At 44.8% G+C, this 19050-nt stretch overlaps 1 protein-coding gene across 3 annotated transcripts in view; it reads left to right on the forward strand.

Annotated features, from left to right (window-relative positions):
- Nucleotides 1-19050, forward strand: part of EGFLAM (EGF like, fibronectin type III and laminin G domains) — a 190202-nt gene that overhangs the window by 142234 nt on the left and 28918 nt on the right. For all 3 annotated transcript variants that reach the window (XM_060091647.1, XM_060091650.1, XM_060091651.1), the window contains 4 exons: nt 1568-1712; nt 4985-5174; nt 14665-14790; nt 15909-16152. In XM_060091647.1, coding sequence (XP_059947630.1) covers nt 1568-1712; nt 4985-5174; nt 14665-14790; nt 15909-16152 — 705 coding nt within the window. The remainder of the gene's footprint in view (nt 1-1567; nt 1713-4984; nt 5175-14664; nt 14791-15908; nt 16153-19050) is intronic.

Genomic DNA, 19050 nt, shown 5'->3' on the forward strand with positions numbered 1-19050 from the left:
GTCTTTCCTCAGGGCTGTGGTGGACTATTTGACTTACCTCCTCTGCCCTGATCATTTGTGTCCCAACGCACCTTGGAAGCCACCATTGGTTTATGTGTGGTTTTCTGCATGCAGAGTTCTGTGGACGTGCGAGTGTTTTAACCACCCTCATGGAGGTGCACACGGCACCTATTTGAGGACAACCAATGGGGATCAGCTGGGTGCTTCTCCATGGCTCACTGATTAAGATCCTGAGGACACTATTCTCCTGCAGCCTGACCGTCAGCAAATGACTTAACCTCTCCGAGCCCATGTTTCCTGCAGGACTACTGTGAGCATTAAATGCATGAAAACATAAGAGTACTTAGAGCAGTGCCTGACCCATAGCAAAAGCATTGAGTAAGCACCAACCATGATTGTCTTTTGACTATTTTAACACAAAAATTACTTTTGGTTAAGAAGGATAAGACTGTCAAGCATCTCACGTGGGGTAGAAAATGCCCCCACTCCCGTCCCCACATCCTTTGCTAAACGCGTTGATTGATGGGAGATTGAGGTCAGCCAGCAGGATCTGGGCTAACCTTATGCGGATCTAACCCTTGGAGGATCTGATTGACTCCCACTAGCCCCGCTGGTTATTTGCTGGTAGCACCTCTCCATCTCTGCAACTCCTACTGCGTGATTCTGAGATGCCCCCTTCTACGTGAGCCTGTTTTGCAACGCCTCTCCACCCCATTCCACTCCACTGACGATCAGGAGACAAAGGGAGGCCATGAGAAGTGGGCTGCAATTAGTGCACATCCTGATAAGGACAACACCCACCATGCTTCCTTCCCCACCGGCAGTCTCAGAACCCATGGTGACATGGCATGGTGGCTGCTTGGAGGTTGGCTGGAAAAGGTCAGAATCCTACATGTCACGCATAGTGACCAGAGGGCACCCCAGGCCATACGGAGGTTGGGAAAAAAAAACAAGAATAATGCAACTGTCTGAGAATGCTCGTTCTCCACCCACATGCCCTCTGAGCTGGAGACTCCCATGGAAACCATCCCTGCACTCAGGCCCAGCTGAACACAGATGGCAGTGCTGGCCAGCTTGTCAAAACAAGTGTGAAGACTTGGTTTCTTTTTTTTTTCTTTTTTTTTTTTTTACATTTTATTAACATCACTGAGCCTGTCATTTCGGAGCTGTGGGAAGTCCCCAGAGAAACCCCCGGAAGCAGAATGGTTCAAGCTCTAATCCTCTGAACCTTGAGTCCATGTTCAGCATCTGGTCATTGCTGAGAAGGAGAGGGAAGATCTTAGTTGCCCAGGATTCTCTAAGCTGCAGAGAAAATTGGGTTAAAGGAGACCCCACACTGAAAGTTTCTATAGGCAGATTAAAGACAACCAGGCTGAGGAGGTCTCAGGGAAGGAGGCGTCTAGCTCTTCCCTGTGTAGATTTAAACAGCTCTTGATATTTGTAAACCTAACTCTGAACGGACTGGCTCTCAAAGAAGCCATTACCCTGGAAGTGATGTCCATGGAGTCTGAAAACATAATGAACTGGTTGATCTAAGAATTTTCCTTTTCTTTTCTTCCCCCACCAGGTTTAACTGTGGAACTGGGCTTGCCATCATCGTAAGTGAAACCAAAATCAAACTAGGGGGCTGGCACACGGTTACGCTCTACAGAGATGGGCTGAACGGGCTGCTGCAGCTGAACAATGGCACCCCGGTGACAGGCCAGTCCCAGGTGAGTGCGAGCCTCACTCCCTGCCCCCCTGCCCAGCACGTACCACAAGCACCCTGGCAGGGTCCCACTGCAGAGAGCTGGCAGCCCTGGCAGATGGGCTGCTTTTCATGGCAAACCCATGCAACCTGGCTCTGATGTGCCCCTGCCAGCTTTCCACCCTAGGTGGGCTTTCAGGGCACGTGTCCATCCCACGTCTACCGAGGAGGAGGATGACTTTGCCAGCATCATAGCCCTGGGTGCACAGGGACGTGCAGTAGGCTCTGTGCCCGGGGACATGTTCTCTTTCTACAAGGACATCAATGTCAGGGGGTGGAGGAAGGCCCATAGTGGAGGAATTGAAGGCATTATTAGTGCCAAGCACAAAGCTTGCTTATAAGGCAGAGGTGTTGCAATCCTGTGGCTTTAGAAAATCGTCCCGGGGCTTCCCTGGTGGCACAGTGGTTGAGAGTCCGCCTGCCGATGCAGGGGACACAGGTTTGTGCCCCGGTCTGGGAAGATCCCACATGCTGTAGAACAGCTGGGCCCGTGAGCCATGGCCACTGAGCCTGTGCGTCCAGAGCCTGTGCTCCGCAACGGGAGAGGCCACAACAGTGAGAGGCCCGTGTACCGCAAAAAAGAAAAAAGAAAGAAAAAAAACAGAAAATCGTCTCGAAAGGTTCAGTTGGTTCAATATTCAGGAGTAATCCATTCATCCACCTTTTTGGGGCCATGATTATAGGAAGTGGTAAAGCAGCGTAACTGTTGGGCTACTCAGCAAATCACCTAGGTATTCACATATTTGTCATGCTCTGAGCAATTTTAGGACTGTGTTTAGAATAAACAGTTGGGATTAGCAACCTGCCAAGGAACCGAGCCTGTAATTCTAATCAGGCAGGTATCTGTATTCTCTGAGGAAAAAAGTAGCAAGAAAGCCTTTGTGTATATGTGTATAGCTTTCTCCTTGCCCGGGCTCTTCACTATTCTTTGCTGACAAGACATGTTATATTAAGGGTCATGACTTGCTGATTAAAAAAAAAAAAGAATAGAAAAAATAAATCTCACTCATTTGAATCCCAGTGGTTCCAAAAGAACAAGAATCCAAATATAGTGAATGTGAATCCAGGAAGATCATTTATGCAGATATGCATATATTTCTAAGGAAGGGAAAGATGGGATAAATGCACTGCAGAATCACATAAATGCCAGAACAATAGGCCTACTATGGTTAAAATTAAATTTGACAGGAATAAAGAAACTTTGAACTTGGGTCCAAAATACTAACATGAATACAGGTGGAGAAGCTGTAACAGAAGTAACACATGTGTAAATGTCTATGGTTTAAAACAAGGAAATTCAATAAAGGTTAATAAATAGGGCCATGTGATAACAACAAGCTAAAGAAATTATAGGCTGCATTAATAGAGGCATAGCATCTAGGAAAATGGAGGTGATAATCCTATTCTATTCTGGTGCCTATGTGTGTAGTTTGCCATACTCTAACAGGGACTCTAATCCTCGAAGAGGATTGCCTTCAGAGTATATGATTTTAATGCATGTAAGCATTAATTACAAAAAGCATATAATTTTGTGGATACTCAGGGCAACATCTGCCTCTCGACTACCAAGACTTGCTAAGCAAGTTGTATAAGCAGGACTGCAGATGTGGAATGTTTGAGAAAACTGTCTCAAGAGATAGTGACTCTGTCTTAAGTCAGGGTTCCCCCAAAACAGACCTGAGATGAGGAGTCTTATGCAAATAATGCACTAAGAAAGGGATCCCATAGGAAACCTGTAAGAGAGGGGATTAAGATGAATGGGGGAGGGGCAGAAGTCAGTAAGAGCGAGATCTCAGGCAAAGTTCATCAGGGTCTGGCTTTAGCCTGATCCCACAGGGGAGCTCTGGAGTGTAAGTAGTACCACGGAGTGATGCCAACCCAAAGCAAGGGAATTGGACTTTCACACTTAAGCACCCGTTAAAACTTGTTAAGGACTGTGCCAGGGGACTGCAAACTCCAGGATGCCACCAGTTCTCTGCACAGGCAGGCAAAGCAGCCTCCAGAGGCCCAAAGACAACCCTCATTAGAGGAAGGTAAAGGCTAGGCTCAAAGACTATTGCCTGGGATGTTGTGAAGGGAGCTTCAGAGGAGCTATCCACCCCTCTGATGCACTTAATGTTCCAAAAAAAGAGAAAAGGATTTAGCTGTCGGTCTCCTGCTGTGGTCCTGGATCAGGGAATAGGGCCAGAAGGGTGAGGAAGGGATCCAGAAGAAGTAAATCCTGAGGATCTTGGTGAAATAAGCCAACAGGGCACTCAATTCATCTAACGAAAGCTATATGCCAGTGGCTGGCCAATAATTAATCCTTAAAATCCACTGTAAATAATTTAAAGCTGCCTAGCTCATATTTAATATACTATTTACAAATGATTCTTATCTATTCATTAGAAAAGATAAAGCAATGATTAGATGTTTTACTTATTGATAACAAAAGGATAAAGGGTAAAGATTACATTTCAGTGGCTTACATTCTAGACATTTTATAACTTCTGGCAGCATACCTTTTCCCAACCTCCTTCTATACCCTTTAATCCAAGCAAATGAGATATTTCTGCCATAAAAATAACAAATAACCAAGAGCACCTTAATTCTGTCCCACCTAATGTTCAGCTCTGTATTTTGTAACCTCAAAGTCTACAATCCAGGTTGTGGTTTAGTCTAAGATTGGAAATGTCCCTACCTAGCTGTAATAACACTTTAAAAAAATTGTATCCATGAGCAAATTTCAAAATATTTTGCAACTCAGTCTTGGCAATTTCCCTCTCCCTCACAAATGCCTCTTGCAGGATATAGTATAAAGGTGACTAGGACCGTAAAATGGTAAACGTTAGCCCACGTATACACAAAATTAGTATTATCACCTTTTGAGACACAGAATAGCCCTATGACCTATCCAAGATACACAGTACATTGGTGTCAGGACTGGAAAGAGAAAGGTTTTTTTTTGGTTGCCCATCATGGTACACTGACTGTTGGGTTGCTCTTGGCTCCAACCCACCTTCCCTTCCCTTCTAGGTTCCAAAATCATCCCTTCTCGAAAGACAGCCCTGTGAGAAGCTCTCTTGAGTTTTCTATGGTAACCGTGGGTTTAATTTTCCAGTAGGACAGCGACTTAAATACAGATGGAAGAAAACACTGGCGCTATAAATTGCATCTGAACCATGTCCCTCATGAAAATCTGTTGTGTTTTAGCTTTTGACTTTGTGTAGTGAGTTACTGTTTCCATCTTTCTTAAAGGGCCAGTACAATAAAATTACCTTCCGGACGCCTCTCTATCTTGGTGGGGCTCCCCGTGCTTACTGGTTGGTGAGAGCAACAGGGACAAACCGAGGCTTTCAAGGCTGTGTACAGTCACTCACTGTTAATGGGAAGAGAATGGACTTGAGGCTCTGGCCGCTGGGGAAGGCACTCAGTGGGGCTGATGTGGGTAAGTGGTTGCCCAGTGGGTGGGATGCTCTCGTGGGACTGCCTTTCTGCTTTGGGCCAGGGTGGGGAGAAGCTTCATGGGCTACAACCCTAGGCAGATGGTTACTGCAGAGCTTTAGGAGGGAGGTGGGCCTGAGGGGTGAGGTTGGTGCTCTGAAGACGTGATGACCTTGACTCTGAACACTCAGACGTGGTACATAAGACCAAGGGTGGACCAAAACCTTGGTTGTGTCCTGCTCCCATCTTGGCCCTCTTCATGAAACGTAGCCTGGTCTCATCTGACAAGGCAACAGCAATTCAGCCCTTTCACCCTTCCTCACCCAGTCCAGTGGAAGAACCAACACAATAATGTAGAAAGATCGTTTGTATACTCTTTGCTTCTAAAAGAAGTGGCCACATTCCAATTCTTGACCACCGTGCCAAACACGTTCTTGACGCCCTCTCATTTATTCCTCATACTGACTCGAGGAGGTAGAAATTATTATTATACTTATTTTACACATGAAGACACTGGGACTTGTAAAAGTTAAAGAACTTATCTAAAATAAGGCAGAACTAGGATTGTGTTTTTTTTCTTTTTCTCTATTTTCCTTTTTTTAAATTAAGATTATTTTTTGAGTAGTTTAAGGTTCACAGCAAAATTGGGGGGAAGGTACAGAGATTTCCCATATGCCCTCTGGTCCCACACACACGTAGCCCCCCACCCCCCAATTATCAACATCCCCCATTAGAGTGGTATATTTGTTACAATTGATGAACCTGTTGACACATCATAATTGCCCCAAATCCTTAGTTTACATTATGGTTCACTTATAGTGTTTTATGTTCTATGGGTTTGGACAAATGTATACTAACATATATCCATCATTATGGTATCATACAGAGTATTTTCACTGCCTTAAAATTCCCCTGTGCTCTGTTTATTCATCTCCTCCCCCCATCTCCAACCTCTGGCAACCACTGATCTTTTTATATTCTTTATAGTTTTACCTTTTCCAGAATGTCATATAGTTGGAATCATACGTTATGTAGCCTTAATAGATTGGCTTCTTTCAGTTAGTAATATGAATCTAAGTTCCCTCCATGTCTTTTCACGGCTTGATAGCTCATTTCTTTTTAGCACTGAATAATATTCCATTGTCTGGATGGACCACAATTTATCTGTTCACCTACTGAAGGACATCTTGGCTGCTTCCAAGCTTTGGTAATTATCAATAAAGCTGCTATAAACATCCAGGTTTTTGGGTGGACATAAGTTTTCAGCTCTTTTGGGTAAACACCCAAGAGTGTGATCGCTTGATCATGTGGTAAGAGTATGTTTAATTTTGTAAGAAACCACCGAACTGTGGACTGTATCATTTTGCATTCCTGCCGTGAATGTATGAGAGTTCCTTTTGCTCCACATTCTTGTTAGCATTTGATGGTGTCAGTGTTCCATATTTTGGCCATTCTGATAGGTGCATAGTGGTATCTTGTTGTAATTTGCATTTCCCTGATGACATATGATATGGAGCATCTTCTCACATGTTTATTTGCCATCTGTATATCTTCTTTGGTGAGGTATCTGTTAAGATCTTTGGCTCATTTTCAATTGAGTTGTTTGTTTTCTTATTATTGAGTTTTAAGAGTTCTTTATTTATTTTGGATAACAATCCTTTATCAGATGTGTCTTTTGAAAATGTTTTCTTATCTGTGGCTTGTTTTCTCATCCTCTAAACATTGTGTTTCACAGAGCAGAAGTTTTAAATTTTAATGAAGTTCAGCTTATCAATTATTTCTTTCATGGATCCTGTCTTTGGTGTTATACCTAAAAAGTCATTGCCTTACCCAAGGTCATCTAGGTTTTCACCTATGTTATTTTCTATGAGTTTTATTGTTTCATGTTTACATTTTGGTCTGTGATCCATTTTGAGTTAATTTTTGTGAAGGGTGTAAGGTCTGTGTCTAGATTCTTTTTTTTTTTTTGTATGTGGAAGCCCAGTTGTTCCAGCACCATTTGTTGAAAAGACTAGGATTGTTTTTAAAGCAATAAGGACATTTATTCCAACACTGAAGGCAGCAGATAGATAATTCTAAGGTTGGTTAACTCAGTGACTGTTTTAGTCAGCTAGGGCCACCATAACAAAATACCACAGACTGGGTGGTTTAAACAACAGATATTTATTTTCTCACAGTTCTGGAGGCTGGAAATCCAAGATTAAGGTGTTGTCATGTTTGGTTTCTCCTGAAGCCTCTCTCCTTGGCTTGCAAATGGCCACCTTCTCACGGTGCCCTCACATGGCCTTTTGTCTGTGCTTGAATCCTGTGTCTCTCCCTTTTCTTATAAGGACACCAGTCAGATTGGATTAGGACCACTCACATGACCTTATTTAACTTTCATTACCTCTTTAAATGCCCTGTCTCCAAATACGGTCACATTGGGAGTTAGGGCTTCAACCTATGAATTTTGGGAGGACACAGTCCAGTCCCTAACAGTGACTCAATGATGTTAGAACTCTGGGTTGGTATCTCAGTGGTTCTCTTGTTTTTCACTCATAATCCCAAGATGGTGCCCCAACTGTGAGCATCACATCCTCATATGACATTGTTATTGCAAGAAGTGGCAAGCTCCTTTCTTGGGTCTCTTTGTTCTCCATCTTCAAGATGTCATTTTGAAAGAATGCATGGTGAATACCACGTGCGCATGATCTTGCTTCTACCATTCACATTTGGCTGCATTTGCTCTACCACATATGATCCTATTCCTCCCTCTCTCCATTTCTGAGTCAGAGCTAGGATTCGATCTTCATGACTCCAAGTACAGTTTGTTTGTTTTGTTTCTTTGTTTTGAAGCTAATATTAGTTGAGTACCTACTACATGTAGCCACCATTCAGAACTACTTTAATCTTCTCGAGATTCCTACAAAGTAGGCGCTATGATTAGTCTTAGTGTTTACAGATGAGAGCTGGTGGTTCAGAACAGTTAAGTAACTTGCCTAAGGTCACACAGCTAGTAGGTGGTAAAGCTGGTAAATGGGGACCTCAGCAATTCTGGCACCAGTGTCTGCCCTCTTAACCACATCTGCCACATCAGAGGCTCCCAAATTGGTTTCAAATTGCTTGCTTCTACTTTTCTCACTCCTAAAGGTGACAGCATTGTTAAAACTACAAAAGATGGAGTTTACTTGAAAGGAAAAGGTTACTCTCCACCTGTTATTCCCTATGTTACTTTTTCCCTCAATTGATCACTTGGTCAAGGCAAGCAATCAACAGTAGTGACTAAAGCTATTACAAAGGCTCCCGCTGTGGTAAGGTGAGAACCAGCAGGCCCACGAGAAGTCTCCCGTGGTGTTGAAAAGTCTGGACTCTGAAGGCAGATTGCCTGGATTTGGCAGGTCAGTTAACCTCTTTGAGACTCAATATCCCCATCTATAAATAGTAACTGCCTCATAAGATTATTTTGTCTGGATGAGTCACGGTGCATATAGAGTACTTAGAATAAAGCCTTGCACATAGGAAATATGTTGTAAATGTTTCCTGTTGTTGATATTCTTATTAATATTCTGACTCTACCAATCCACAGGGTATAAGCTGTTTCTTCTCTCTTCATTGGACTAACAGGGAAACAGCCCTGAAGGACAGATCTGGCAGTCTTGTAATCTCTGACCGGTAGTTAAGAAGTTGCAAAATTGAGTAAGGGCCAATTTCTGACAGCGTTTTAAATTCTCACCCGGTACAATACTAACCTCTCCATTGAGCAGATGAACCCGGAGGACCCACCTTGCTGGCTCTGGGATCCCTGGGGGCAGCTATTGGATTATTCCATGGCTCTCTGTCAACCTTAGTGGCAGGCATTGGTCACATGGCCTTTTTTTTTCCATTTCTTCCCATTTTCCCCCCTGGGTACAAGAGCAGGGCTGGCCATCCTTCCTCACCTCCATATTTGCTTTCCTTTGAATAAGTCCTCTGGAAGTTCAAGTTCCTATAACTTAAATGCAGTCTCACCATGGAGGAGACTGGGCTCTTGGAAACAGCGGTGAATTTCCCATGGAGATGCAGGCTTCCAGAAGAGGGTGAGGACAGTTGCACGTCATGGCTCCTTCCCTCTGATCTCTAACTTGGCCTTGCTGGCTTCAACCACAGTTTTTTCTCTGTCCCACCTCCCCAAACCCAAGAAACTTGTTTCCAAGGGGCCTTTCATTACTCGACCCCTCCCACCTCATCTCCTTCATTAAATTATTTCCAGCTATTGGATTCTCTGTGAACTCACATTCTAGAATAGTCAGGAATCTCAGCAAAATTTTGTATTCTCTGGCCCAGACTTTTCTTTTATTATTTCCACCCAAATTCTCCAACCTAAGCCACCACCACTCATTTTTTTCAATCCCTTCTTGGATCCCCGCCCTGCAGTGTCACAGAGCCAACTTCCCAAGTTATTCGAGACTCATGAGGTCTGCAGGGGCCACGGGTCTCACTATGGCTTATCACTCTCTTACTCTTTATTCCATTTGGTAAATACTTATTTAAGCTCCTGTGCTGGTCACAGCACTGGGTGCTTAAGATAAAGCAATAAACAAGACAGGATCTCAGCTCATCCCTCCTGTCATAACTCTCCCTAGGAGAGACCAAATTAATCAAATAAACATCCCAGAAATAGATGTAAAATTACAATTTGGAGTGTTACAAAGGGGACGTGCAATATAATGTATAAGAGGGAGATTTATGGGCTGGGGGTCAGGAAAAGCATTTCTGAGGCTGTAATGTGAAGTTGATATCTGAAGCAAGAGTAGGAGTTAAAAAGCAGAGAGGAGAGGGAAGTGCACTCCAGGCAGAGGAAATGCCCTGTCCCATGGGAGTATGAGGGGAGGTGGGTCTCATGATCTTGTTTGTGTTTTGCAACGATCCCTCTGACGATAGACAGCTTTTTGGAAAGGGTCTTCATGGGGGGCATGTAGACCAGCTGGGAGGCTGTGCAGGAGTTCAGATCAGAGACGATGGTGATTTGATCCAGGGTGTAGTGGTGACACACTTCACAGATCCTTAGGAGGGGAAGTAGACAAGGACGAGGCACAGGGAGGCTGCTCGCCATCCATGGTCTCCTCAGTGTATTCCACTCCACCTTCTCTTCCCTCCCTGGGAGCCTGATCTCTCTCCTGCCCCTCACTTCATTATCTTGCGTAAACTTACATAACAGCTAGTGTATAGGAAGTATCAGTGTCAGTAAAAGTTATTTTATATATTGATGACGCGGTCCTGCCAGCTCCCTGTACACAGGATCTGACACCTCCTTCCTCCTACTCTCAGAGTTGAGAGTTCTCCTTTCTCAGACTAACCTTTTCATCTACACTCTGCACCCATCCTCCCCTAGGTTCCTGGGACCTTGCTGCCGAGGTTGTCGCTTCTCAATAGCCCAAGGCTTCTTTTTTTTTTTTTTTTTAACGTCTTTATTGGAGTATAATTGCTTTACAATGGTGTGTTAGTTTCTGCTTTATAACAAAGTGAATCAGTTATACCTATACATATGTTCCCATATCTCTTCCCTCTTGCGTCTCCCTCCCTCCCACTCCTCCAGGAGGTCACAAAGCACTGAGCTGATCTCCCTGTGCTATGCAGCTCCTTCCCACTAGCTATCTATTTTACGTTTGATACTCTATATATGTCCATGCCACTCTCTCACTTTGTCCCAGCTTACCCTTCCCCCTCCCCATATGCTCAAGTCCATTCTCTAGTAGGTCTGTGTCCTTATTCCTGTCTTACCCCTAGGTTCTTCATGACATTTTTTTTCTTTTTTATTTACTTTTTTTTTTTTTTTTTTGCGGTACGCGGGCCTCTCACTGTTGTGGCCTCTCCCGTTGCGGAGCACAGGCTCCGGACGTGCAGGCTCAGGGGCCATGGCTCACGGGCCCAGCCGCTCCGCGGCATATGGGATCCCCCCAGACCGGGGCACGAACCCATATCCCCTGCATCGGCAGGCGGACTCTCAACCACTGCGCCACCAGGGAGGCCCCCATTTTTTTCTTAAATTCCATATATATGTGTTAGCATACGGTATTTCTCTTTCTCTTTCTGACTTACTTCACTCTGTATGACAGACTCTAGGTCCATCCACCTCATTACAAATAGCTCAATTTCGTTTCTTTTTATGGCTGAGTAATATTCCATTGTATATATGTGCCACATCTTCTTTATCCATTCATCCGATGATGGACACTTAGGTTGTTTCCATTTCCTGGCTATTGTAAATAGAGCTGCAATGAACATTTTGATACATGACTCTTTTTGAATTATGGTTTTCTCAGGGTATATGCCCAGTAGTGGGATTGCTGGGTCATATAAGCTTTCGTATGCTATGGACCCTTTTGGCAGTCTGGTGAAGTCTATGGACCTCTTCTCAGAAGGATGTTTTCAAATGCAGATAATACATATACATGATAGGAAAAAATTATATTGAAATAAAGCTATATAATAAAGTTCTGTTATTAATGTATGTGCTTCTTTATAAAGCATTAAAGAACAGGATTCTTCAATGGTGGGTGCAATAACGACCATGCTGTCAAAGGAGTGATGAGAATAAATGATGTTTTGAGATACCCGCAGCAAATGGAAAGTGATTCACCCCGTTCTCAGGTCCATTGGGCACAATTCACAAGAACTGCTAATACTGGAGATTCGTTGCCTCCATTAATAAGTAAGGGAAATACTCAAGTCCAGTTAGAGATCATGGAAAATAAAGATAAAAGTTTTTCCTCATCAAAGTTCATGGACGCCTTGCTCTAGCTTATTCACACCCACTCAGGTCCTCTCCAGCTTCAACCAGTGCCATGTTTGCGTGACCCTGGACCCTTTTGATTCGGGAACCCTGTGGACTTCTCTCCTCTCTTTCAAAACCTGAGTCCAGCAACCTTCCAGGCCCCCTGTCTGAACTTCCTGTGATGGGGTTCTGCCTTCCACTGCAAAGCAAAGCTGCTCCCCTGAAGCTGTGAGTGGTTCTCTCTTTGCAAACCCCTCCTGGACCTCTCAGCGGTATTCACTTGACTTCTCTCTTGGCTTTTGCTTCCCCTGAGCTTCTGGGAACCCACCTTGTCTGGGTCCTCTGTGTCCTTCATCTGTTCCCCCTTTGTCTTCTCTGCCAGTTCCTCACCCTCCTTTGGTGCACTGGGATTTCCAGGGGCCCTTCCATCCTGTCCTCTCTCAAGGAGCGCATATGTTCTTGGTATCAGGGTCACCCCTACCTTGCTGTGGCCCCTCCAGCCCTCACCTGTGTGCAGGAAGGGCTCAGCAGCAGATATTTCCACCATCACCTTATGCTTAAGTTGAACGAAAGCCAGCTGCTCTGCTCATTGGAAGCCAGGTCCTGTTCCCAGCCTCCCTCGTTTCCTTCCTCTTGCCACTCTCCTTTCGGTCTTCCAAGCTAGAAGCCTTGAGGTTATGCTGGAGTCTTCCTCCACCTTCAACTTCTAGAATGAACCGGCTACTCCTGCTTGCCCTGTGCCTCTTTGATTGTTCACTTTCTCTCCGTTTCCTCTGCGATCACCCTCTCCAGGCGCAGTTTACCTCCCCGTAGGATTTCTCTCCTCTTTCCCACCCCCATGGCTCACAATCTATCTTGTATACCATTGCCAGCACAATCTTGCTGAAACACTGCTTTCATCAAGTAAACGTCTCTGGCTGGCTTTCAACCCCCCTCCCCGTCAACTCCCACCTATAAAAAATAGTTACAAAGCAAATTTGTAAAATAATTTTCCCCATGTGTATCTAAGATAAGCCAAGGACTCCACTTCCTCCTGTGGGACAAGACCTTCTCTGAGAAAGCCTCCCAGCCCACAGAAATCGGTGGAGCATGGGGACCTGTGAGAGTTTGGCTCTCCAAATTCAAGTTGGCTTCTCTATGGAGGCTGTGGTTGCTGGAAATGTTCTCAGGGCTGTGGCTGAAAAAAACAAGAGACCACTGTCACTTCTGCCTGAACTTCCGGTGGCCCCCAGCTGGAATTCATAGAGGCCAGCCCACCTGGCTGGAGGGGCAAGCCATCTGGAAGGGCTGTAATTAAATCTGTTATCAGCTCCTGGAGTGGGTCTCCTCTCCTGGGTACACAGTATGCCAAGCCCTTCCCCCTCCTCCTGAGGAGGCTTTCGGAAAAGAAAAGACTGGATGCGTTTTAAAAAAACAGATGACTGATGATGAAAGGATGAGAGAGTCACCTGTTGAGATGACACAATCAGGCCACGGGGGTTCCTCATCTCACGGGGTGGTGGGGGGTGGGGGGGAGGGGTGTAGGGGGGCGGCTACCAGCTCCCACGGGTGTCACATTGGAGACTGTGCGATGCAGAGCTGGACCCCTCGCGGCTCAGCCAGAGATGCACCCCCTTTGCCTCCATCCCAAGGAAAAGGGCTTTGGACTCACCTTTGTAGTTCTGGGCCAGGTTGTGGCCCATCTACCTAATTTATTTCTTATACACAAGGAGAAAAGGAAGAGCAAAGGAGCAGAAGAAAAGCAGCCCAGGAGGGCTTCCCTGGTGGCTCAGGGGTTGAGAGTCCGCCTGCCGATGCAGGGGACATGGGTTCGTGCCCCGGTCCGGGAGGATCCCACATGCCGCGGAGCGGCTGGGCCCGTGAGCCATGGCCGCTGAGTCTGCGCGTCCAGAGCCTGTGCTCCCCAACGGGAGAGGCCACAACAGTGAGAGGCCTGCGTACCGCAAAAAAAAAAAAAAAAAAGAAAAAGAAAAAAACAGCCCAGGAAAAGTCAGTTTGTTTTCACTTCATCTGGTGACCTACACTTGAAAATGACCAAGTGTACCTTTCACGGGTCTCTCCGATGTGTGTTTGGTAGAGAGAACTAACCCATCTGATGTTGAACCTTTCGGCACTTTTTACTTCCGGTCACCTTGCTGGCCCTCATAAGACTATAACCTTGAGTTTAGAAGTAGAGATTCTGGAACCCCCTGCTAAGGTATTATGGAGCGCCCCCCCTCCCCTCCCTGCTCCAGACAAACGAGTTGAGTCCAGGCCAGTTAATAAGCTTCTGACGAGTCTCCTTACCTCCTTCTGTGCTTATCTTGCTTGACCCAACGTTCAACCAACAAGGCGGGCAGCACTTAAGGTAATTGGGGCCAAACAAATGAGACCGCTTTTAACATAAACACTCTGGTGACATTGGAGGGACGGTAACACACTCTTGTGAGAACAACAGCGAGATGAGTTACCGGCAGAAACAACTCTGTCATCCCTGTCAGTGGTCATAAAATTGCCCAGTTATTTATTGTTTGATTTCCTGTGTCCACCATGCTTGAAAGCATCCCTGTTCTAAAGCTCTTCATAAAGAGTAAACCAAAATCAAATTAAAATGAAGGGAAGTTCCACTTATCCTGAAAGCTGGTTTGCAGTTCTGCAGAGGAGGAAATCAACAGGAGTGGGGCATGAACTGTATTTGTTCAGAATCGTGAGCTGTCCGCGTGCTCAGTCTCGGACTGGCTCACGTGATGAATTGGCTTTGTCGTTCCCGTTCTGTATTTAGGGGAATGCAGCAGTGGAATCTGTGATGAAGCCTCCTGCATCAATGGTGGCACCTGCACAGCAAGCAAAGCCGACGCCTACATTTGCCTCTGTCCCCTGGGATTTAGAGGTCGACACTGTGAAGATGGTGAGAAAGAAGCAAGCTGATGGCGATTTCTGTCTGCATTGTTAATTCATGTTGATGTACTTTTTCATCAATGTACTTTTAGCAAAGTCCCAGATATTTTTATGGGATTAATGTTGCTTTGTTGGGAGGGATGGGAGAATCTTTTCTTTAACCAGCTTGGAGTGTCTTCAAGTGTCAGAGTGGCAAACCAGCCAAAGACAAGTCCTCTTTAAGATGGTCCTGGGCCAGGCTTTGGTGGGCTCATCTTGGCCCTCAAATAGCTTTGAAAAGCCTATATTTGTGTAGTTTGTGTCGGAATTTGAAGCATTCACAGCTCAGGCTCCTTAGACTATCTGATGGTTTCAGAGAAAATGTTGGGAAGGTACACACAGAAACATTAACAACGTGATGTTTCTTTTTCTTTGTACTGTTCTGCTGAATTATTCTACCTCTCAATACTGTATATGTTGATTATATTTATATATCTACACATATGTATACATACATATAAACACGCACACACAAATACACACATATAATAATGGAAATTTTGAAAGAGTTAAAAGATTTTGGAGAAACCAAGCAGGGTTGAACATGTTTTAACTTTTCTGCCAGTGATTCAGATTTGGCCCTAAGACACCATCCGGGGGAAAAGTTTTTTTTAAACACTGTCTAATCTCAAATTTCTCGTCACCTAGAAGAGGGCGTTGTGAGTCAGAGTAAGCCAAAGCTGTTACACACCATCTTCATATTTCTGTAGCCTAACACACTAAGGGTTGATCTTTGCTCACGTCACTGAAGGCCAGTGGGAGGACTGTACTCTGCCCCATGTAGTCATTCGGGGACGCAGACGCCTGCCTTCTAGTGGCTCTGCTGGGGCCTTAGAATCCTCCACTGATTCCTGCATCCAGCCAGCAGAGGAAGAAGAAAGAGCAAGTGGAGGATGGAGGGAAGCTTTAGGGGCCAGACCTGGAATTCTGTGTACTACCGCCACCCACATTCCAGTGGCCAGAACTCAGCTACACCACCCACCTATCTTCAGAGCAGCTGAGAAAGAGAGTTGAGTTCTGTTCCCAGGAGGAAAAGAAGATGCTGCTTCTGGCACGGAGGGATTTCTAACCACGTGCTCGTTCTTTCAGCTTTCACCTTGACCATCCCTCAGTTCAGAGAGTCTCTGAGGTCCTATGCTGCAACACCCTGGCCACTGGAGCCCAGACATTACCTTTCCTTCATGGCATTTGAGATCACGTTTTGGCCTGACTCAGACGACGGCGTCCTCCTGTACAGCTATGACACGGGCAGCAAAGACTTCCTGTCTATCAACATGGCAGGGGGCCACGTGGAGTTCCGCTTTGACTGCGGCTCTGGGACTGGTGTTCTCAGGTAAGGGCTGAGACCGTCAGGGTCCCCCTCCCCTCAAAAGCCAGACAACAGTCACTTTGAAGAAAGAGAAATTTGTCATCTACCAGCTTGCTCTCTTCCTGTCTTCCCTACACAGTTATCTTTTCTGAAACCTGTCCTGATTCATACAGATGACGTGCTTCCCAGAGATCATGCTCTCCTGCTGGCAAGGTTTCCTCTTCTTGAATAACTACCCAGTCCTCTCCACCTAAGATCATGCAACGCAATCAGCAGAAACGTGATAAATTGTCAATCGGCGCCTTGCTCAGAGCATCACTTAGTGGGCAAATATATGACAACTGGTTTAAAAAGTACCAATAGAAATGTAATGAACAGAAATGTCCTTGGTGACCTCACTTTATTTATTTGTTTATTTTGTCCATTGGAAGAGGTGTGTATCAGAGCCACAATCACTTAAAAACATCAAATTATTATTCATCTGCCCTATTCCCCACAAACGTCCTATTGATAGAAGCTTAACAAGTTGTTTCCATTAGATTAAGAGGATTTCAAAAGGACACCGGCTTCCTCACCAGCACTGGGTGAACACACTGTGGCATTGCATTACACGTGCTCCTACGTGAATAAATACAGAATTGTCACGTAGTCATTCACTGCTATGCATCAATAGATTGGGGTGGCCTCACTTTAAATTTTAACTTTCCTCTTGCTTTATTTCTTTGGTAGCAACTAGTTATCTGGCATGGCTCTTGTTCTTCTGCATATAGAGAAGCTGATAGCAAATCACCAGCAACTGCAAAGACCCTTCCCAGACCAACGTGCTCGTGAAGGCTGTGTGATGACTGGTTTCAATGGCATGGAGTAACTAAGTGCTTCTGAAGCGCTTGCTGGTGTCTGCAGGTTGGGTCCTGGGTTATCAAAACTTTCCTTCTGTGATCTAGTTTGTACTATTCATTGTGGCAGCATCTTTGTGAATCCCTCAGAGCCTTCAGTTGGGAGGTGCAGATATTTTTCTTACTTGTTTATGTCTCCCTCTTCTCACCGTGTTCCTCCCATGGTAGTTTTTACCTTCAAGCAGGAGGCCTGCTAATCTAATGCAGGCATGCCTCTTGTTCCTACATTTGGCGATTTCTTCGCTTTTGAAACACACTGCGGTGTTTTGTTCAACACTGCCCTGCAGCAGGAAATCGGTTAGTCTTTGTTGTTGTTTTAAAGGAAATCCTGGGCTGTATTGAATCACAATTCATATTGCTAGACTGTCATTTCTAGAAAGAGTTTGTCGCTGAGATCTTAGAGCCATGCGTTGCCCTTAATTGCTGATCATTTTTCATGGCTGATGGGAAGTGCTTACTGCATTAGGTTTCAACAGTTCTTTAAAAGGACAGTTTGTTTTTGTCCTTAAGGGCTGAATTCCTACACATCAGTGAGCCCTCCCACCTTAGGGAATGGACAAACACTTTTGTACTTCTGGTTATGCAAGAACATCCTGTGTCTCAAGACAACTTTGGTGGGTATTTAATTGATTTAATTTACATATGATTATGCAAAACAGTCTAAGCAATTCACTTAGAACTATTTGTCAGGTCGAGAAAGGAAGACACCTTGAATATCACCTTGTACTTTCAAATGGCCTCTTCCTGGATGAGGAATGAACAGAAAGGGCTGGGGAGGGTCGGGGCTCATCAGCCCTCCTCCTGCACAGATTGCCCCCTGCCCCCTGCACCTCGACAGTGGCAGCTCCAGCTACGGGGTCACAGTGGAACCTTAGAAGTCCAGCATTTCCCTCTTTCATAATTCTGTTTCTATTTTTGACAAGAGGTGTTTTTCATTTTTTTCCACATAAGTTATTGCTTCCCTGCCTGTCAGGAAATGCTCCTGGAAAAAGAATTCTTTAGTATTAGGTGTGATGAAAAGGAGGCAAGAACTCAGAGATTCCAAGGAACAGACCACCGTCTGCTCCCCTGGGCCATCCCCTCTCCAGTGTAACTGACCGATCACCGTTAGTGTTTCAGACCGCGCTTTGGAAGATGTTTATTCTGAAAACCACTTCCAAGACTTCCTGCTTCATTAAGACAATTCAGTGAAACACTCAACTACAGGAAGCTGCGGAATTGGCCAGATCATTTTAACTTTAGGAAAAGGATAAGGTGGTCTGATTTGTGATGAACTTGATTCAAAAATCGAGACAACGGCCGTGAGCTCATAATGGCCACAATCAGTATCACTCTGCTGAGGGAAGCCGCGTGTCGACAGGGAGTGACCTCTACACAACAAGAACAGGCTCAGGCACCGTTAGTTATTATGGAGATGGGCTGCGGAACAAGATCTTTATTGCATATTGATTGAGCCAAGGTGATTAAATTCTAATTGCTAAGGACAAATGGCAAAAGCATTTGCCAGAGCAAAAAATCAAGTGAGGGGGTGGAGACCTTTCAATAATTGTGCCTATTGGTATTCCTGGTGGGTTTCTAAAGAGAATCCAGGACCAAAAAATAACTGGGAGGTTCAGTGAAGGCCACGAACTATATAGACATCTTTAGAAACACAAATGCAATACTTATACCCTTTTACACACCTCGCTGTAAAGTGTAACCTGTAAAACTCTTATCAATATCATTTAAACTTCAAGTGTTTCCATCTTGAATTAATAATTGAATTGTTAAAGTACTTTTAATCCTTTTCACAATATCAGACAACATGGAAACTGTCTCCCCAGTATTTTATTATGAAACATTTCAAACATATAGAAAAGTTGAAAGAATTGTGCAGTAAAATCCTTATACCCACCACCTAATAGTCTACAATTAACGTTCTACTGTATTTGCTTTATCATGTATCTATTTATCCTTATAGTCCCCATCCATCCATCCACCCATCCATCCATCCATCCACTCATCTTATTTTTATGCATTTCAGAGG

The sequence above is a fragment of the Mesoplodon densirostris genome, chromosome 3, assembly GCF_025265405.1.
Source record: "Mesoplodon densirostris isolate mMesDen1 chromosome 3, mMesDen1 primary haplotype, whole genome shotgun sequence".
NCBI classification, from domain to species: Eukaryota; Metazoa; Chordata; class Mammalia; order Artiodactyla; family Ziphiidae; genus Mesoplodon; species Mesoplodon densirostris.